Raw genomic sequence first — 22,991 nt, forward strand, 5'->3', positions numbered from 1 at the left:
ATCTTGTTTTAGAATTTATTTTTGGAGCAAAATAGTGTTATTTTTATTAACGATAGTATTTGTGTCACATGCTCATGCCTTATGAAAAGTATATACGAGGTTATAAATTTTTGTTAATTTTTTTCATCTCTAGTCCAAAATCAATTTGAAAAAAAAATTAATTAGGTCTAATGAGTAAATTTGTGAATCAAGAATTCTTCAAAAATGTCTCATAATGGTATTGTTCATGAATTAGCTATATGTTGGATAGATTAAGTTTTTGCGGTTAATAGATTAGTGGATAAAGAGAAGAGAAAAATCATCCATGATTTCAATTATGGTTAATGGAAGTCCAACTCAGGATTTTAAACCAACAAATGCACTTAGACAAGTTGATTCATTGGATCATTTCTTATTTTCAATAATTGTGAAAAGACTATTTAGGGTATGTGAAGGTGAATGTTGAAGACATTTTCTTTACAACTAAAATGAGAGTGTGAGCATGGATATGGAGTGTAAAATTCCAAATATGATTTTCTTGTACTTTGATTTATGATCATTACAATGTATCATATCAATGATACGCCATTCTAACAATAACATATGTAAAGTGTAGGAACAACAGTGGCATGATTCTTAATCAATAGGCTATATTTAAAATATTGGAATGGATTATTGTGAAAGGGGTGAGCAATGTGGATGATAAATGGATGGATATATGTAAGTATAATGGAAGTGGTTCTAATTTTAACTTGATGCTTGTGATTGCTAATAATAATAATGAATTTTAGGTGAGATATAGCAAATGAAATAAGGATGAAGTGAGGATAGGAGGGGAATTTATTATGAAACTTGTGCATGTTTTATGCTATTTATTATGTAGATCTGGAAGGACCAATTTGTTGGCAACTTGTTCAAATATCCATATGGAAAAACATAAGCTACACACCGAAATTCAAATAGAAGTGAGCTTAATTAAATGTAGTTATGTGCGAAGGATAATGCATATAGCAAAGGATAAGTGATCAAGCTACAAGTACCACTAATTTCGAGAAAGATGTGATCACTAGTATAGGATAAAGCAATGGCTTCGGTTAAATGACTTAATAGGATTCGGTTCTACAACCGAGTCATATTCGGACGGTGTAAAAGAGAGTGGCTTTATGCATCGATTCTGAACCGGGTTGAAAAGATACAGGATGATGCCTCGGTTCTAAAATAACCGAGGCAATTGCTTATTTTTTTTTCAAAACAATCCACTTCTACCTCTCCGTTACACAGTCCAGACAAGCAAAGTTATTGAATTTTTTTTCCATTTCACAGATCCAAATATCAGAAGAGATACACAAAACCAAATATCAGAATAGCAAAAAGAGTTATTGAATTTTTTCCCCTTTTAGAGAACCAAATCTCAGAACATAGAACCAAATATCATAACAACACAGAAAAATCAACTACACCAACCTTAACAAAATTGCTCCCAAAACAACAGAGAAAAAAAGCATGGATTTTGATACAGTGAGCGTTTAGGAAAGAAGAAAAGATTTGGGGAAGAAGGGAAGTTGCTCGCCACCGCTGCAGGACGCCTCGCCGTCACCTCTTCATTGCTCGCCAACGCCACCGCTGTAGGACGCCCTCGCCTGACCTCGCTTGACCTTAGATCTTCTCTACTCGCCAAACGCCTGCACTTAGATCTTCTCGCCAAACGCCTCGCCGCGACCTCGCCTGATCTTCTCTGCTCGTCAAACGCCTTAGATCGGCGAGCCTCCCATCACCACCGCCGCGGTACTCGTCTCCATCATCGCGCCTCCCCTCCGCTTTCGACCCCGGCCACCATCGCGCCCCCCTCCGCTTTCGATGCCGGCCACCATCGTGCTTCCCCTCTGCTTTCAACGCCGGCCACCATCGCGTCTCGTCCTCGCACCGTGGCTTTCAAGTGGGAGAGGAGAAGAGAGATCGCGCCCTCTCTGTTTCGATGAAAGTGAGATGAGAGTGAGATGAGGAAAGAACAAGCGAGAGGGGAGATGAGAGTGAGATGAGGAAAGAACAAGCGAGAGGGGAGATGAGCGTGAGATGAGAGTGTCAGAGGAAAATGTATGGAAAAAATGAAAAAGCAGACTTTTCAGACTGATTTGACCGGGTAATAGGCCTCGATTTTACCTTTAACCGAGTCAATAGGGAGGGGTTCAGAATTTTCAGTGACCAGCAGAGGTGTATAGGCTTCGGTCTCATTCCAAACGAAGTAATAGGGAGGGGTTTAGGCACCGGTTTCGTAGCAAACCGAGGCAGTAGTTACGTTATAGGCACCGGTTTTGTGTTAATCGAAGCAATATGGCTTTTGAACCTCGGGTTGGATGGGAATCGAGGTATATAACCTTGTACGCTTCGGTTTCTCAATGACCAAAGCGTATATGGGGCGTCAGAATCCGCTTTTTTTACTAGTGGATGAGTGTAACAAATGAAAAGGTAGTAAAAATTACTTGTAATAGAAGATGGATCTAATACATCAAAAGATTTTGACATATTGAAACTCTATAACTGGCCAAAGACACATGTCGTAAGAAATGGTGAGAGCCATCTAACTACTTGGACGTTCACTATAAGAAAAAATTAAATTTCTCATGAATAATTACCCACAAAATAAAATTGGTATGTAAAATTATTTATATCTACAAAAATATTTATTGATATTAATATTATTATTAATGAGAAAACAAAAAATTTGTAAATGTGAAGTCTCAGGGGCATTACCTACAAGCATTGGAAAAACAAAATCCATAGGTAACATTACCTAATCCACCGGTAAAAATATGAAATTAAAAATATAAAATTCTTTTCTTTCCTAAAATACTTGAGATCCATAAAATCCATCATATCTCCAAAACCCCCCATCTCTAAAAAAATCTCCCATCTTTGCAAAATCCAACAATTAAGAAAGTGAATACTTGTGATTCTCAAAATTCCCTAAGATTATCTTCGTTCTAATGTTCAATAGTGGCTATGAACCCTAAAGCTCTAAAATCACCATTTCCATTCAACCTTTCCATAGAAGTTTTGAGAGCCTTCAATATGACCCTTTGATTCAATTAGTTAGGGGTTGATTTCAAGCAACCTTGCTAGTTTGATGATTTAGTGACCTACAATAAGTAAGTGTTTGCCCAGTTTCTTGGGTTTACACTTTTCTAATTTGTCTTTTATTCTAATGTAGATTCGAAATCATATCTCTAACTCTCTCTCCTAATTCACTTTGTTTTATGGTGATGGAGGTAATGTTTGATGATTCTCTAAGAGAGTTTGGGCCAACACTAAGAGAAAGGTGACTAGAGGAGACCATTTGGGTTGCTTTAACTTAGGGTGACCTTAAAAGTGTAGTATGACACAAAAATGACAACATAATTTTACTCTAAATTAGAGGTAATTATCTAAAGGAGAGACAACTTTATATATAGGCCAATGTGTCTCACAATAGGTAGAAACTTTATTCTAAAAGACCCACCTTGGTTAGCTTAGAGAGCAAGAAGAAATCCTCTCCAATAGCAAGAAGACAAGTGGCGAAACTCCTCTCAAATCAGAGAGTGACATATGACCATTACTTATGGAAAATTCTTTCCATTCCTAGACTGACATGTAGCCACTAGTTAGGAGAAAAAACTCTCCCATAGGAGGGTGGCACTTGTCAAGACCATCCACTCTCTCTTGTCTACCAAGCTAGGTAAAACCATTGAGCCTTGGTTAGCTCATGGTGTGGACATTCCACCATGCCCTACTATAGGGCCCACACTCGATCCTCTTGTGGATCCAACACCATGTATTGATCACAATCCTTCTATACCAACACCAACTTCAGTTACATCTCCAAATGTACATTATCCATATGATGATCTTATTGATGGAATTGATCCTGCTCCTCATGATTGACCGACCATTAAACCTTATGATCGAAGGTAATACAAAATCTTCTTCCTAATTGATTTCTATTACATTCTTTGTTTTACTTTGCCTACAGATTCATAACTTTCTTGTATTCATATTTAGGTTTCTTCCTTATAGAGTTACTTTACAAGCTATCACCAGATCTATTAAATAACAGTTTCTTGAGCTTTGACCATCATAGAAGCAATCCCTACAGAGAACAGAGAACCTTTCTGGAAGAGAGTGAAGGTAAAACATCTTGTTAGTTAATCATGTTATATTCATTTCATATATTAAGTTCATCTCCTTTATTTTAACATCATTTATTGTAACAACAAAAGGTACAATGGAGAGTTGAGCATGAAGCTCAAATTAAGAAAAATTTTCACACCAAAGCATCTCACAGGTTGTTAGAAATGTTCAAAGATGCACAAATTAAAGGAGAACGCCTTTATTGGGTGGGGAACACATATGGAACTCATACTAGTGCAGTCAGAGGAAACAACAGTGGTTATTTTCGCCCATAGACAGCGGTTCTTGAACTGAGGCATATACAATCGAGGCAAAAAGTCCACAACTTTATGTCTCGGTTGTGAACCAAGGCAAAAATGTGGAAGATTTCGCCTCGGTTCAAAGAGAACCGATGCAGTTGATTTTTTGTTTTTTTTAGGACTTTATGCCTCGGTTCCCTTTAAACCGAGGCAATATGTCTTTTTTTTTTTAGTTTCATTCAAGTTCACTGTAGATGAATAAAGCCAAAGCAATAGGTTTTAGAAATGGAGAAAGGAGCATACAAATGACACAATAGTTGGGAAAACAATCACATACATTTTTCATGCGGAAGTACAGGTAATGAGCTAGAAAAGAGGCTAGCATCAGATGAAGCATGGTAGGAATCAGATTCAAACAAAGCCTCCCACGTACCATTCCCCAATTTTCCAGGTATTTTTATAGATGGAATCTTGGAAGGACCTATTGGTGATAAAAGGATTATAGTTAATTCAAATTTCAATATACTAACAACCCAATGAAAAAAAAATATTTTCTATTCTTAACATATAAAAAATCACAAATAAATTATTTTCTTTATATAGATTATATTTTAAAGCTAGCAAATAATACGACAAAACCCATTTAAAAACAATAATAATTGATTTGACCACATTAAATTCTTTAACAGATATTACAGCATGTGATCCAACGAGTTTGAAACTAAATTGGTAAGATATCAATCAAATTAATATATTAATCAAGCTAGATATTTAGTACTTTTCAACGTCTACATAGTATAAAGTAATTTTATTTTACTTTAAATAACCATTAGAAAAAACAGCATAAAGTTTTTTTGTCCATTTTTTTTGCAACTATAAACTAACTCTATAATAAGGTAAAAATGTCAAACTCATTAACTTATCAAGAATGAACTACAAAAACATTATTCTTGCTTCATTCAATTTATTTTCACTAGAATTTTAATATTAATAGGGAACTTAACCCCATCACATAAAACTAATAAAACTAATTAATATGGAACTTACCAAATGAAGCATGGTAGGAATCGGATCTAGACAAAGCCTCCCACGCACCAATATTAGACGCAATCAATAAAAACTGACAATATGCAGGTTCAACATTATCAATAAAAATTGACAATTGAGTTTTTATGATGAAATATTAGACGCACTTATACCCAGCTTCCAATATGCAGGTTCAACATTATCACTTTCTGCACAATCAAGGGGTTGGAAACAGTCTAACCATAAAGGAAGAATATATATACAGATACATTGTTATTAATCTTCTCAAGAACGTGAGAGGATCCTTGTTATTAGCCACACCGTTGTTCTTTCACTTCTTCACAGTTCAGGAATGTTCCAATTCCACATATTTGGATGTCCTATATAACTAAATTTGGAAGCAACAAAAGGAAAGGTTTTGGTTAAACTTGAAGCCTTAGATACACAACTACTTTAATTTGTGTCAAGTATTCATGTCTGATTCGTATGCAAATCAGATACCACAAATTTAAAAGAGTTTCAACAACATCGCACTGTAGAGAAATCATAACTGAAAACCCCACAATCCCCATAACCGCCACACTCAGAAAATTCCAGTAGAGAACTCGGGTCATCAATTCGATCAACCCCCAGAAGGGAAACCATACATAAGAATTAAATTTTAACATTATAAAATCCAGAAACAGTGAATCAACAGAAAACCCACAAAATACCTGAAAATGGGTAAGAAAACCCTAGAGCTTTAAGGGAAGGGGACTGAAAGGAAGGGCTTCGGGGACAACAATTCGGTCCTTCGGCACCTAAAACCAAATGGGTAGGCAAAGGGCAGTGGGTGGTGGTGGCGCAACAGCAAGGGTAGTGAAGGCGCGACGTGAAATTAGTGAATGAGTGGTGGTGGAGGCGGAACAAGGGAGGGGAGCAATGCTGGAGAACACGAGCAATGGTGGAGAACGCGAACAATGATGGAGAACATTGATAATGCTAAATTTTACCATATTTTAAGCATCATTTTAGTGGCAAAATCAACTCCTTTCTAACTTATAACTTGTTAAATCCTCTTCATCTGTCTTGTTTTCTAAATAATTGTGTTTTTGGCTACTTTGATGTACTTTCATCAATAATCCCTTATTTTGTAGCTAAAAATGAGCTTGGAAGAGTCTCCAACAAATTATAGAGCTGAACCAAGAAGTTAGCACGCAGAAACGCTCGTCGCACATGCAGGACGCTCGCACAAGTAGGACGTTCGTCCAAGATTCAGGACGCTGGTCGCGAGGAAAAGGACGATCGTCACCAGCGAACGAACGCTCGCTAAGAGAGAAGTGGACGTTCGTCGAGTGTGAACGAACGAGAGGACGCTCGTCCAGGAAAGACAAGATAGGACGCTCGTCCAAAAGAGAAGAAAGAACGCTCGCCAGAGAAGTGGACGTTCGTCCAGCAAAGAAACAAGCGGACGCTCGTCCTGAGATAAGTGGACGCTCGTCTAGAGTGGAAGCACGAGCGGACGCTCGTCCACCAAGCAGAAGAGGACGCTCGTCCCAGGCAGAAGAGGACGCTCGTCCCAGGCAGAAGAGGACGCTCGTCCAGCCAAGACGCTCGTCAGTCAGTGGACGCTCGGCTGCGATAAGGGACGCTCGTCCATTTTTAGTGGACGCTCGTCCACTTTCAATTTTTCCAGATGATCCGCGCCGGGCGCGACAGGGCGCCGGGCGCGACTTTTTGCGAGAGTCTCGCGCCCGGGCGCGAAAACAGAGGGGCGTCGGGCGCCACTTTTCGCGAATTATGATTTTTTCCGAGAGCCTCGCGCCCGGGCGCGACTGACAGAGGGCGCCGGGCGCGACTTTTACTGATGTGGCAGATGCGTCTATTTAACCCTAAAACGCGAAGGGGAAACGGTCTTTGGTTCTTTGGAGGCGCGATTCACTCAGAGGAGAGCTTGGAGGGCTGCTAGGGTTCGTGGGAACACTCCCTTCTTCCTCTTAGGTTCTTCATCTTCTTCCATGGCCATTTTGTAAGCTTAAAGGCTCTCTATGGAAATGGAGAGCCAAACCCATCTTGTTGGGATTAGTTGTAGCCTTTGAATCTTGTGTAATTGTTGAATGATTTGATTATATATATGCCTTTTCTATCAATTGCTAGTATTCTTGTTTCCAATCTTAAAGCTTGCATGTAATGGGAACGTTCATGACTTGATTTTGGGGTTTTATGGATTATGGGAACGTAAGATGAAACCCGGAACTGAAATAGGAGTCCTTGTGGGTCATTGATTCTAGAAATGGAAGATGATTCACATGTTGTCTTAGATCCCAGCTATTTAATGCGGGTTTTGCTTGTTAGATTGCCAAGGAATTGGGGTTTGATAAGGAAAACCTAGGCTCTTTCATCTAAGGAATTAGGGCTAGAGTGCTTTAGTGGATTGACTTTAGTAAATTGATAGAGAGGAGACGAAATTGGTCATACACAAGAGTGCATTGGTGAAAACTAGCCTTAGCAATGTCATTTCTTACCATTTCTAGTCTTTTTCATTTCCAAGTGCCTTCAATACCAAAGTCCAACCTTGTAATTATGTATGAATTTATCTTTCTGCACTTGTTTTGTAAATTGATGTTATGTTATTGAGTCTATATGAGTTGTTAATCGCACAATTCTCTAGTATTACGAGTCTTTTGGGAAAACGATACCCGGTCTTACCGGTTTATTACTTGAACGATTCGGTGCACTTGCCGAAATCGAGCCCAACAAGTTTTTGGCATTATCAAGTTTTTGGCGCCGTTGCCGGGGATTTGGGGATTGAACCCGAGTCCTAGCAACGACTAACAAGTTTTGGGTCATCAAACATACGCGAGCAGTGACCACGGCGACGAACGTGGCGGTGGAGACGAGACGAGGGAGGCGCGAGTAGTGGTGGAGACTGGGTAGTGGTGGTGGAGAGCAAAGTGCAGACGAAGAAGAAAACTGTTCGCACAGAAACTGTTAAAAATCCTAGAAAGAGCTACTACTTCGGTTCTTTGTGAACCCGATGCCTAAAGGTGCAGTATTCAAAATATTTGACATTATAGGCTTCGGTTAGGCGCTTAACTGAAGCAGAATATTTTTTATATGTCTCGGTTTCATAGACAACCAAGGCAGTAGCACCCTGACAAAAAAGGTTTGATATGAAAGGTCATAATTAAGTCAAAACTGGAAGGTTATACGCTTTAGGTGGTTATTTAACCAAGGTAATAGAGCTGTTATGCCTCGGTTCCCCTTGAACAGAGATCTATAAGTTTGCTAAAATTGCAAAAGTGTCACTGAGTTTTTATATGCTTCGGTTTTCTACAAACCGAGGCGTATTAGCCGCATCAGTATCCCAATTCTGCACTAGTGTCATTACTGGCACATTGGAATTTTCCATACTGCCGCAACAAATTGTGCTACCGCCTAAAGAAATAGGACTTTAGAAAAGGGTGGTGTCCTATACGCAGGTGATTTAATCATCGCACATGAGCATGTCATTTGTATGGAACAAATCTTCATTCATTTCCTATCAATTATGTTATAACTTATGTATTTTAAAATTGATATATATATATCACTTATATAATTGTATATCACTTATATAATTGTATAGACAAGATAGCTTGGATGGGTTGTCCACGTTGATGAGGTGTTTCAATAGATTCTTCTTCGAAAGGACACTAACACATATGTTGATGAGAGGTCTCAAAAGACTATTGTAAGCCAATTGTTTAACAAAATTCAAACTTTTAATATTTATTTCCTTTTAAACTTTCAACTTAATGTAACTAAAGCATTGTATATTATTTAACAGGAATATTTCTTTACTAGACTCTCACAGGCCAGATCAGAGGTGATATCTACTCATGATGTTCCATCACAATAAATGTTGATGACGATCACATCATTAGGATACAATATCTTAGGTTGACGTCGTCAGTGGAAAGAAGAAATAACGACTATATGGGGTAGGATAATTGCTGCCAATTACAGTGTTGGGAAAGGCATATTGAAGCACTAACCATCTGAAGCCAACACTTCTGAAGAGAGCAATGTCGTCCTTAGACAACAACTACAAGCTCATGATTAAGCTTATGATATACTTCTTTAGAGATTTGAGAATCTTGAAAATTTGGTCATAACATTGTTGCTTCAACAAGGACATAATCAATCCACCCTATCATCGTCCTAGCAACAATGCCCACTAATGTAGTTCACCCTAGTGCAATCATCTCCCCAGCACCGACTGCCTCTCTAGCAACAACCTCAACAACATGAAAAAGAAGAACATGATTCAAATGACTATAATAATTATTAAGACTTGATGAACTACTTTTACAAACATTTATGTAGGCTTTTATTTTAAGACATATTTGTTTTATTTACTACTTAAATTTTACAATGATAGAATAACTGTGCAATTTAATGATATGAATTATGTTTCATGATTGCACGGTAAGAATTGTCATAATTAATTACATTGTCTGAATTGAGAATTATGCGTGCATTAAGTGTTTTCTTTGCTGGTTTATTATGGTGGGTAATGAATGTTACCATTTGCACATAAGTCACTATTGGACGTTATCGATGGATTTTTCGACGGATAAATTCAACAGTAATGTACACCGTATTGACCTGATTATTGACAGATCCTGACTGTCGATAATTCAACTATAACCTACGACTATTACTGGCGGACTTTGGACTATAACCGAAGGCCTTGGGCTGTCGATAATGTTACCCGTTTTCTTCTTCCGTTATCGATGATCTACGATCATCAATATCGAGGACCATTATCCCTCAGTAAGTACCAACGATCAATAGTCATCGGTAATTACTGATGTTCTATGGTTCTCAATAATTATCGACAGATTTTTTGTCGATAATTACCGACGATCTTTATCCGTCAATAATATTTTTTGATAAGCGATTTACTAATGGATATCTGACCATAAAAAAATTAGCAATATTGATAAAAAAATCTTAGTTATTATCGAGGAATTTTGACAGTCAATAAATCAAACTTTTTTTATAATGTTAATACATTGAATTAATGTGTTTTTACTTTTATATACTATGCTTCACTTTTTCGTAGTGAAATTAAAATTTAGACTCACACTGAAATTTCTAACCTAATATCTTTCGTATCATATTTCCATTATCTCGAAACCAAAATAAGTTTCCTCCAAGACTAATAATTGACATGTCCGAGAAAACCTTAAGGCATATGGCATATGGTGAGAATAAAAGTAGAGCAGAAGCAACTTTCTATATTAAATTATAAAAGAGAAATACAGATAGGCACTCCTATACATCACTATTATACAAGTATATGACTCACTACAAACTGTTCATCAGGATAAACAAAGCTAAAACTTTGATTGTGCAAAATGACTTTGACCCCACAGATCATCGTAGATTGGAGTAAAATATTCAGATTCTACCACGGAGGGAACAAGTAGCTCGCTTGGAACGTGGGACACGTCAGCCACATATGGTTGTGACCAAAAGTTATCGAATGTTACCCCTCCATTTGCATCCAGAAAGCTGCCAAAGTCATTGTCCACAACGACACTTTCACTCAATGATTGATGCGGAGATAATGCACAAGAATCAACCATCTCTGTAGAAGTAGTATCTCTTGACACTACTTCACAAGGTTCACCATCAAGATTCAGTTCTTTCCAGAAACTCTCATTCACATACGAATCAAGAAAACCCAAGTCATCTTCAAACAACAAATTTTCCATGCTAGTAGAACTGGAAAAATCTGAAGTTATGGAGGAAAACTCGCTGCTGGAGGATGAAACCGGCGAGAATGATGAATTGTCTGAAATCTGGGAAGTGGCTGTAAGTCTAACAGTAACACCATTTTTGTTGGATTCTTTTTTCTTTGATTTGGAGGCTCTGGCATCTTCATTTGTAACTGTATTTTGTTGATACTTTTTCTTGAGAGTGGTGTGCCAATGGTTTTTTATTTCGTTATCTGTTCTTCCTGGTAACTCAGCAGCAATAGCGGACCATCTGCAAGTGAATGAATCATCAGATATTACAATTAAAAACTTGCAACTCCATTGGTATTTTGATATGAGTAGATTTGATTGTATTGCAGCATAAGGAGGTGATTATATATACCTGTTACCAAGAGTTTTGAGCATTCTGATGATGCATTCTTCTTCTTGTGGAGTGAAGTTCCCTCTTTTTAGATTAGGCCTTAGATAGTTCATCCATCTCAATCTGCAACTTTTCCCACACCTTGCAAGACCTGAAAAGCATCAGATAGAGAGTGATTACTTTTTTCTCCTATGTCTATAAATCCTGACTAACAATTTGGCTTAATTTTGAAAAGTGGTTGTTTAAACATATACCTGCAAACTTGGGAAGTTGGCGCCAATTCCAGCAGCCATACCTAGTGACATAAGCAACCAACTTCATATCTTCCTCAGGAGTCCAAGTTCCCTTTCTCAGTCCACTTTTGTCACAAGACGGAGTTCTCACCATCTTTGTGAAAAACAAGTGAACTCACTGAGTTGTGTGGGAATTTCAGTTTGTGTTTGTGTGTTGATGTGAGAGGATGTTTGAGTTCTGTTGGTAAGCTACTTATTTATATGGTGAACGCGTTCACATCCAAAACGTGTTTCATGTTCTATAGTATTGTTTTATACTATATTAAATTCATTCAGATTAACATAAGATTAGTGTCACTTCCGAATGAGGGTCTTTCTCAGCAGGCCCTGATAACCTGTCACGTTGTACTATAAACGGTCAAAATTGTGTTAAACTTTTCTTTAATATGTAAAGATAGTGACATAGTGGTACCTAGTATCTTCCGGGAACGTAACACGAAACATCAACCCTTCTTATTAAAATCAACACCCGTGAGGAAAATACACTGGCACAAAACACAACCTACAAACAGTAAACTGACGATAAGTCAACAGGTGTCCCCAATATTAAAAAATATTTTTTTTCTCTTCTTATTGTTCTTGGAATATGTTTGTTTTTTCAGTTTAAAGACAAAAATAATTATTACTCAGTTATAAATTATTTTATAAACTAAAATGTAATATTAAAAATCAATTTAAAATTCATAATAATACAAATTCTAATCATAAATCAATTATACCTTTCTATTAATAATAAATATTATTTTAAATAATAATAATAATTTTTAGTTTATAATATAATATTTATCTTAATTAATATCATAATTAATTGTTTTTATCTCTATATTTGATTTTTATTTAATAATTTTTTGTAGTGTATGTTTGTGAATTATTACGAATTTTTGGGAGAGTGGATTTAAGAAGAAAAGAAAGCAAAGTTGAGTTTGTTTAGATTAAGAAAGCGATGGTATAATTTAAGTTGATTTGATACAATAGTTTGTGTATGATGTAATAAATTTGATAAATTATGTTTTAATAGATAATATTAGATAATTACTATTTTATTTTTGAAAATAAATGTAATATAAATTTAAATGTAATTATTATTATTATTATAAAATTAAATAACTACAAATAAATGTGAGTTATAATATAAAACTGAAAAAATTAAAATTTTTAAATTAAAAAATGTTTAAAAAAAAACCACCATGTGAACAGGACAAGACAAGACAACCAGTGGAAGCAGCATCGACGAACTAGACCACCACTGTGAGACCTCGAAAAATTAAACCATAATTATCTTGTCTAAATCTCAATTAATACACTGCTGAGTCACCTGTCAGCTTCCATAAATGCACCCACGCCACACGTCCAGTGCATTAAAAACGCACTCTGCACTGCATGCACGAGCGCCACGTGTCACGTTAGAAGTTTCTGAAATCAGAAGTGGGAGTGCAGGTGTCAGCAGAGGAGACGCTCGTTCGTTTGGGCGTGGAAATTAACAAAACTGAGTTTTTGAAAAACTCTCTCTCACCTGCACGCACTCTTCTTCTTCCTCTGAACTCAACTCTTCATTTTCCCCACCTTCTCTCTAGAAACCTTCACCTTCTCTCTACTGTAACTCATCACCTTCTTCTCCGATCACGTTTCAGAACCGTAGAAACGTTCCTGGAGACGTGAGCGTCATTCTGGACTGAACAGAATTGGGATCGAAACTGGTAAGTTCTCGTCGCTAACCGTTCGTCCATTTGGTTTCATGCGAACCCTAGTTCTGGTTGCATGCATGGGTTATAGGTCTGAGTTGTTTTTGATTTCTGGTGTTTTAGATTAAGTGAAAGTTGTTGAGCGAAACCTGAGGGTAGAACGCTGTTAGAGGACGAACTAAACCTTGCTTTTCGGGAGTACACTGCTATCCAGGTAAGGGAAGCTTATTAATTTAATTTATACTTGGATGTTGTGTGCAAGCATGCTATGAACTGAATGTATGAGATGTATGCTGTTTTGAGTATGCCTGAACGATCGCTGTTATGCATGAATGAATATGGGATGTGTTGGTTGATACGTATGAATTGGAAAATGGATGATTATTGTATAGTATGAGTTGTTAATATGAATTCTATAAAGTATGTAAATTAAATGATGAATCTGAAATTATAAGATTATGAATCGTATGAGAAATGTTGAGTTAGAATAGATGAAAAATCTGAATATGATAATCCTTACTATGATAAAATACGTTCGTCATCGTACGGTCTTATACCGTTCGGTTTCTAATCAATTGCTTAAAAAGGAATTCTTTTATTTGGAAAGAGTTCCGATCGAGAACGAGCGTCCCGTGAAATACTATGTTGAGCGTTCGGCTCAGCCTAGTGGTAATCTTGTAATTTAAATTAAGTTATTATCCCTTATACTTATAAATTGGTAGCGCTCGGTCTTACACTGAGCGTTCGTCCTAATTAGCACTCAGTCTTATACCAAGCGTTCGCTCTAAATAATTATTGGTCTTATATCTAGCGTTCGTCCTAAGAAGTGTTCGGCCTTATATCGAATGCTCGTCCATACCTTTGATTTCAGAACGTACGTAAATAGCGTTCGTCTCAAATTTTCAGTAAATGAATATTCGCTTTCGGTCATTGACTGGCAGTCGATCCCTTTAAACTAATTGTTCTCAGTATAATTAAATAATTGTCTTGTTGTATCTTTATCCATTTGAATTTGGTCTAGAATCTTTGTACCTAAATTATTCTGAACATTTATGTTATATTTCTAAGAGTCGGTTCATTCAACTGATTCGAGTAGCAGGCACGTTCGTCATATGAGTATTTGTTGACTTATTCGGGTTGACAACGAGTCTTCTAAATCTAGTCTTTAGCGTTCGTCTTCGTTCTTCAGAAGTATGAACGTTCGTTATTTTACCCTTTTAAAATTAAAGATAGAAATGATGATAAATTATAAGATGTTGAAGTGTGAACACTATATTGAATGATTATACGATTATGGAATTTGAACGAGCGTTCCTGGGAGGAACGACTCTTATATATTTGAATATTAAATTTGGTAAAGTATGACTGTGGATAAGTTAAGACTCGCTGTCCATCCTGATGTTCCGTGAATATTATCCTCATGTAGAGGGAGTATGTCATGTGTGGGAACGGCAGGAGGTCCTTAGTCCATAAGTTAACATGGGCGACGTAAGAACGGACTGACCTCGAGTGGCAGCTGTTTGGTGTATCCCAGTTACTACATCACTCGGGTGCAAGGACGCTTGTAACTACACAGATTCATACAATCCGGACGGTCGGTCTAGAATATTTATATATATATATATATATATATATATATATTTCGGTTGATGTTATATGTGGAGTATATGCTTGTGTGAATTGAAATGTTGGTGTATGTGTGAAGTATAAATTAAATTACTTAAGCTTACCCTTTCGTTTTCCTTGTGTTGTTTTTTTGTCTATGTACGTTCGTCCTGTCATTGCAATGATCATCCGTGTGGATGTGAGCAGACGGAGGTGCGTCACTTGAAGAGATGCTAGAAGAAGAAAATTTGGAAGACGCTAATCTGGTGGAAGTGGAAGTTAAATCCGAGCCTTAGAGCGCTCGCGTGTGTTTTTCATTTATTAGTCTGTTAGTTTTATTATGGACGTTCGGTCAAGGTTTTGTAAGACCGTTCGTCTTTGAACTCCTGTTTATGTTGCGTTCGTTTAGTTCTGTAATTTAAGCCGTTCGGCTTTTGACTCTCGTTTAGAAATATAAAGACTGCACTGTTTTACTGGTTTAATGTAATTAATTCTGATTATGGTAATTACTGTATTTTGGGATGTTACAACCACACTTCCACTCCCTTTTCAATCTTCCTCTACATATTAAACACCTAAAAGCAAACACATTCCATATTATAAAGTTGTGTTCGCACGAGGGGAAAACATTGTTGGAGAAAAATTGCGAGAAATGATTTGCGATATTAGTTTTGTTCGTTTCTGTTGATCTGCGAAGATTTGTAAAGACAGAAATGCACTGATTTGCAAGATATCTACCCTCGGTGATTTGTAAAATGCTTCGAGAATATTAATACTTTAAAATGTTATTTGAGCTTTGAATTTGAAAAGGAGAATGGGCTTGATGGAAGACGAAGAAGATGCTTGATGTTGAGGAGGTTGATGGATGAAGATGAAGAAAGCTTGAAGCAGGGGTTGAAGAAGAGTGTAGTCGTTCTTGATGATGGTGTATTCGGTTCCATAAATCTTGTATCTGATTCCACTGCTTAGAACAAATTCCACACAGCTTGTATTCGGTTCTGGCCTTCTTTTATTCAGTTCCAAAGCTGATTATATTATAAACAAAAACACTCAAACTACTGCATACGAAAATCAGAAATTACGGAAATTCTTGCGTGCGAAGCAGCCTATCCAATGATTGAGTAGGCCATCAATGTCGTCGGAGAGGTTGAGCGAGAGGACAAGGTTAGCGACTTCCGAAATTGTCCAGCCCTTCTGGAAGTGGTAGCGGATGACGATGTTATCCTTGCGGAGGTCGGAGATTTTGGTGGAGACCTCGTGCAGGCCTCTATCGTAGTCGACGAAGACTTTTTTCGTTTCCTTGAATGCCTTATTCGATTTCTTCTTGCAGGAAATGGAATTCTTCAGTGAGTGCACACGGTGGTGCCAGCTAGTTGGAGACAGTGAGTTGCGGTGGTGGCCATGGACTATGACATGGAGGGAGTGTAGTTGGAAGAATGGATTGTGGATAATTGTGCTCACAAAAATTAGATATTTTTTTTGGCATCTTCCTCCGACAATTAGATATTTGTTTTATCTTCTTCCTTTCATCTTCTTTTTACATTTTCACTTTCAGTATTAAAAAAATATTACAACTTGGTAGTAAAATATTAGAACTTGGTATTAAAATCATATTGTAGTAAATTATATTACAAAAATATTATATTTAAATTACAATTTTTATACATTTTTAAAATTAATTTTAATAATTAATGTTAATTTTTTATTTTTTATAAACATTTTTACAATTAAATATAACATTAACAAATATCATTTTATGTTACTTTAATAATTAGGGGTATTTTGATAATCTTTAATTTCTACCAATTAAACTAATTTTTTAAATATGTCACATCAATCAAATCTTACATTAATTCTCACAAACTTTATTTTCAAATCCACTCTCAATTACCCACAAATCTACTCAAAAAAATAATAAAATAATTACTCTCAAATCCACTCAAATCCATTCAAATCATCTCCCTCAAATCACTACAAAAGAACTTTGCATAAGTGAAAAAAAACACTTTGGAACTTAAAATATATCAACATATATTTCAGAAATAAAAACAATATTTAAAATAATAATTTTCAAGAAACTGAACGTAATAATCAAGGAAAAGTACTTTTCTTTTTCTGAATGTAAAACTGAAATTAGACTTATCCGTAAAATTGGTATTGTATTGTGTGTTTGGGAGATCCAATCCTGCCTTCTTTTTCTTCCTATACTCTTTAGTCTGGGAGCCGTTTTTTTATTTATTTCTGATGCTGACATCATTAATAACGAAGATTTCATAAAGATACACTTTATTTTTTTCTAACTATTTTATATTATGATATTTACAGATTGTTCATTGGAAACAAGATTAAAATCATCTAAAATTTTAAGCATTTATTATTATTATTCAACATAGTTCTTTTCTTAGAAAAAATGTTAACTATCGAACCAGAAAGTTACGCTGTAACTTTACTAAAGTAATATTTTTTTCTTTTTCTTTTTAAGGTAATCTCCTATGGAAGCATCTAATTTAGGCCAAACGAATATTCAAGTCGTCGTTTAATTCGTTACTTAAATATTCTGAGAAAATAATATTAAGTATTACGTATACATATATTATGTTAACGTATCCATTATTACGTTATATTTTCAGGAATGGTCTCTTTTCATTAGTAAAAAAAATCATATAAATAGTGATGCTAGGATGTAATAACTGATTTATACAAACTTAAACAACTAAGAATATTTTAAATTAGAAAATTAATCTAGTCGTTGTCCTCTCTTTGTTTGAACTAATCTTGTATCCATTCTTGCGGCCCATTATTGATGTGTAGTTGTGTTTTAGCCAAGTATATATATATATATATATATATATATATATATGACTCCGAATGGATAGACATATTTGTATATATTGAAAGTTGGTTTACATCAATGATTGAGATGATTTGACTTAAAATAAAGATTGAAACGAGTTTAATTGATATTATTGAGTTGACTCTTTTCAAAAATTTTAGCTGAATTTTGGTCGAGTCGATCTTGATTGAGATTCGGTCGAATTTTTTGAAGTAGGGAGCATAACCTCTTCTAAAAGGTCAAATGATGACCTATCTTATCTTTTTAATCTACCATAGTGATGACTCACACCTAAAGTGATGAACCTTGATTTCAATGCTCCAACTATAAGAAAATCCTATATTATTGACAAATATAATTCCTCAATAAGAGTAAAATGTAGTTGATAATTCAAGTTTATTGATGAACTACCAATGGCCAAAAATTCTTTGGTAATTACCGATAATTTAAAAATTGATTGATAAATATTCATTAGTACTTATAGATGGATTATGGTCGTTAGTAAAATCTGATAGTAAATGTCACAATTTTGTCTTCCTTCTCCTCCCCTTGTCCTTTTTTTCCTTTTTTTCTTCTTATTCCTCCTCTCCACTCCTCATCCTCGTTTCCCCCATCATTGTCGACATTGTCCCGATTGGCACCAACATCGTCCCATCTATCATTGCCTGCTCTTCCTCTTGTTCCTCCTCCTTTTTTTTCTTTTCTTCTTCTTAATCCTCCAACTCCAGCCGCACCACCGACAAGCCGCCATTGCGAGATATTGTCGTTGTTGTCGCACATCCTCCTCTTCATTTTTTCTCTTCTCCTCCATCCTTTTTTCTTCTTAATTGGTCTTCTCTTAATATACAATTTTTTATTAAATTTAATGAAATTTTACTACTTATTTTACCAATGAAAATATTTTTCGATAATAAAAATTACAAATTATCAATAAAATTTTTTAACATAATTGTTTATCCAATACATTTGTAAAAATAATATTCATCAATAATACAAATTCAAATTTATTGGCAAATCTTATTGATGGACATCACTGATAAATTTTACAATAATTCAAAATATTAAATTTGTCGATAAGATATATTAATAAATTTAGTAGAAGTCAATCAATAAATACGAAAAAAAATAGGGTCCTCTTAAAAAAAGATGGCAATAGGAGAAAACGAGTGTCCAAAAGCACAGAAGAGGTTTTACTTATCAGTCTCAGTTTTTATTTTCTAAAAAGGTTCTGAACATGATAAAATGAGAATGGCTAACAACAATCCTCTTTAAAAAATTCAATCTTTAGCGACCCATAATAAGAAAAACCATCCTCTTTAAAATTTATAAAAGAAAAATATTTTATGACTTGCTGAAATAAATATCATAGTAGACCCCTCACACCTGGATTTAATCAAATCAAAGACTTGCATAAGATTAAAATTTCAATATTGTTAATTATTTTTATAATTAATACACTTATCCAATCGTTCAAATGACATTTAAATATAGAATATAGATTTGATCATCATTTTGTCAGTTTGTGTTAAGATTCCCCTGCTTCAAATTATATATATAAATGGACACTGTTAATAATATATATATTAATTATGATTTATCATCTGTCGTGTTATGAGTTCAAATCAGCATGTGCGAATTGATAGAGTCAGGAGTGGACAATTTTCAATTTTCTTGAGTATACTGAAGAACAGTTTATGATTAACTCTCAGTCTTTACAACGCGGTTTGTGGTTATAAATTGGTATAATATTTCTCAGAATACTTAAATTGGTGTACTTTTGTAGATTAGACTTTGGCTTTTTATAACTAATTAATTCAACAGGATAACATATCTTTCTACTTAACAAAACTTTCTTCTTCTTTTCTGAAAGCCCTTGGTCAAAAGTCATGACGACAACTCATGAAAACATACTTTACTAATTCAAATTATTAAATGCAATTTGATATTATAGGGCATGGGATGTGTGACTCACGTTGCCTTTTGACTGATGAACTCTTTAGTAATTTAAAGCCTGAAAGACTAAAACCAATTCTAAGGTAGAATTCAACTTAATCATTTTTAACTAAAAATGTAAACATGTAATTTAACTATAATTGACTCTCTAATTAAATGCACGGGCAATTAATAAATTTTCAATGCAGTACCACGTACTATATTTGTCCTATGAATAGCTAGCAAACTCACTTGTTCCTTTTTCCTATTTAATATTGTAAGTAGAAAAGTCAACATATACTTAACTGATTCGGTTATTTGGGGATAAGTCACCAAACGCCTCCACAATCCATCTTTTTGTCGTCCGGTCCTGTTCCAAGTTTTGTTGTTCACTTTTACTGTCCGGGGGAACTTGTCAAAGATTTTCCGATGCCAAAGTCAGTTCGGAAACTGTTGACGATTCGATGGAATAGTAATGAATGTGCAGTAAATGCAACCTCTCTACCACTTACCTCTGACCTGTATTTATAGTTTTTGCTATGGGCTTGGGATCAGTGAAAAGTTAATCTCGGCCCAATTCCAGCCCAATAGCTCTAATCATTATTTACCTTAATCTTCGTCTTAATTACCTGGTTTAGCAATCGGCCGGTCTTGCTCCGCTACCGGCGCGGTGAACCATCATGGATATTTATGCAAGTCACTCGATAATAATGTCGAAGGAGTAAATAGGAGAAACGCCGGCCGTCACAAACCTCTCGGCGCTACTTTCGGATCGCCCGATCCATATGGTACATTAACTAAATGAATAGTGCTATAGATTAATTTAATGTATTAGAATATAAAAGAAACCTTCAAAATTAATCACCATTAAAAAACATCCGGAAAAGGATACTTTAGAGAGAAAAATAACAAAAATATATTAAATACGGTTTAACTATTGAGTTTATTAAATTTCTAGTCTCTAAATTTATTATAGTGCGCTTATGATCAAATTTACATCGTGACGTAAGTTTTGTTGAAATATACACATGTTCATTTTTACATGGAACAAAAAATATAGTTTCAGAATTAAAAGAAAAAAGATTCAAGATAGCGTTTGTACTCATGATCCTATACCTTTAACATTATACATACGAGAATTATAAGGATATATAACTTATTCATAACTTATTTTATATCTCACTAGTGAAAATTAATTGAGTTCACTTCTTTTTCATATGATAACAAAAAATAATAAAATTATTTATTATTATAATTAAAAAAGTAAATTTAAATAATTTTTATAATTTCATAGTAGGTAATGTTCATTGTTTTGCAGATAATATTTTTTATTATAATATTTATTTTAATTAATAAATAGTCAAATTTTATTAAAAGAAATTATTAAATTTTAAAAAATCAATTAAAAGGTATAATTGTTAAAATACTTATTTTCATTTAAAGAAATACTTAAAAGAAAATATGTTAGAAATATGTTCGAGAATGAATCTTTTATATATATATATATATATATATATATATATATATATATATATATATATATATATATATATATATATATATATATATATATAATGTATATGATGAGGTACATCTCGATCATAGCAACACATAACTTGTTTAAGGTTGAGTACATAGTGATCTATTGAGTCAACATGTGGTCAATGTATACTTGGCTGATATGTGTTTATATCAACAAGATTGATTAATTATGATAATATGCAATTAAGATAAGGAGAAATGATAACTCCAAGATTAACAAGTGATTAAGCAACATGACCTAGGTTCGTGTAGGTAAGGATCTATGAATAATAGTATAAATAACACATCCTACAAGGTACACTAATTACTACATTTATCATCATCTGATGCACTTGACTGACTTGAGCGTCATAATATCTTTTGTAGGTGTAACCCCATTTGAACTAGAGAGGATGAGTACCCTTTGGAGAGAATGACTACTTGGTGTGTGGACATTTATTTGTAAAGAAGAAGCGTTCTTAGTGTCTACAAGGAGTAGGATGGCTGGAGTAGGAGAGGGAGGATTATGAACCTCCTCGATTAACATAGCCATTATACTATAGGCATAAAGGAAAATGTAGCAAGAGTTTGTTGAGTTCAAGAAGAGGAACGCTCTGAGGGAAGAAAACACTACGTTCAGAAGGAGTGTTGAAGCTGAAGGAAAAACTAAAAAAGGAAAGGAAAAAGCAAGCCTTGATAAAATCAAACTCGGTGTAGAAAGTTGCGTCTCATGTCTGCATCATTCGTGAAACTGAAGAAGAAAGTGAGTATAAATCGCTGACACCCCTTCGTTGATGGTATCACAGATATCACACTTCATAAGTAATAAAAGGCACTCACCCTAGGGCAGTATGATGGTAGCACTAACCCAAATGAGTATACTTTCATCTATACTACTTAGGTAAGCTTATAATAATCGAATGACGACACCATTATTTGCAAAGCTTTTGCCACAACCTTGAAGGGAGTAGCCCTATAATGGTTCACCTGCCTCCCACCTACACTATTAAATGTTTTGACACCCTATCATGATCCTTCACGACACAGTTTTCCACGAGCTTGTATCATCATCTTACCTCTCTAGCACTTCTTATTGAAACACATCGTTAGATCCTATCTTCTTTGCATGGTGCGCCATTATCATTGCAACAAATGAAATGTATTCAAAATTAGTCATATTATAGTTTATATTCATCATATAAGAATACACTTATCATTCATGTCACTCATAGGACGTGGAGACCGATATATTTTAACTATTTCCCTAGTTAGTGGGCGATGGGGAAATTGGTCCATGATACTTAGTATTCTTTTAGCCTAATCCTTCATGTTATCACTCAACCACTCATAGTCAGATTATCGGTCCATTAGAAAGGAAGTATGGGATTTTCGCTCTCATTATAAAAGTGAATGTCGTTTGTCAATAACCACTACTTTGAAAAATACACTTTTCAATTTCTTGAAACACTGAGAATTAGAACCCATCAAGCATGTCCTCGCATGACTCACAAAGTAAGCCAGGTAGCCAGATGCTGAGATGTGTACTGTAGAAATGTAAGAAACATTAGGGTGTAGGGTCTAACCCTAATGATTTACATATAAGCCACAA

General features: G+C 35.1%; 1 protein-coding gene across 1 annotated transcript; it reads right to left on the reverse strand.

The window, feature by feature from the left end:
* Window positions 1-10,652: 10,652 nt before the first annotated feature.
* Window positions 10,653-11,989, reverse strand: LOC108339963 (transcription factor MYB14). The gene is made up of 3 exons (XM_017577194.2): window positions 11,771-11,989; window positions 11,538-11,667; window positions 10,653-11,426 (listed from the first exon to the last, which is right to left on the reverse strand). Exons 1-3 carry the CDS (start codon window positions 11,901-11,903, stop codon window positions 10,772-10,774), a joined length of 918 nt encoding a protein of 305 aa, XP_017432683.1. The 5' UTR covers window positions 11,904-11,989; the 3' UTR covers window positions 10,653-10,771.
* Window positions 11,990-22,991: the final 11,002 nt, after the last annotated feature.

This window comes from Vigna angularis, chromosome 5 (assembly GCF_016808095.1).
Source record: "Vigna angularis cultivar LongXiaoDou No.4 chromosome 5, ASM1680809v1, whole genome shotgun sequence".
NCBI lineage: Eukaryota > Viridiplantae > Streptophyta > Magnoliopsida > Fabales > Fabaceae > Vigna > Vigna angularis.

Excerpts from the sequence above, each read along its gene's own strand:
- LOC108339963 (XM_017577194.2), bottom strand. The coding sequence starts at position 11,903 with ATGGTGAGAACTCCGTCTTGTGACAAAAGTGGACTGAGAAAGGGAACT. Across the intron at positions 11,668-11,770 it reads CCAACTTCCCAAGTTTGCAG|GTCTTGCAAGGTGTGGGAAA; the intron begins GTATATGTTTAA and ends GATGCTTTTCAG. Across the intron at positions 11,427-11,537 it reads CTCAAAACTCTTGGTAACAG|ATGGTCCGCTATTGCTGCTG; the intron begins GTATATATAATC and ends ATTCACTTGCAG.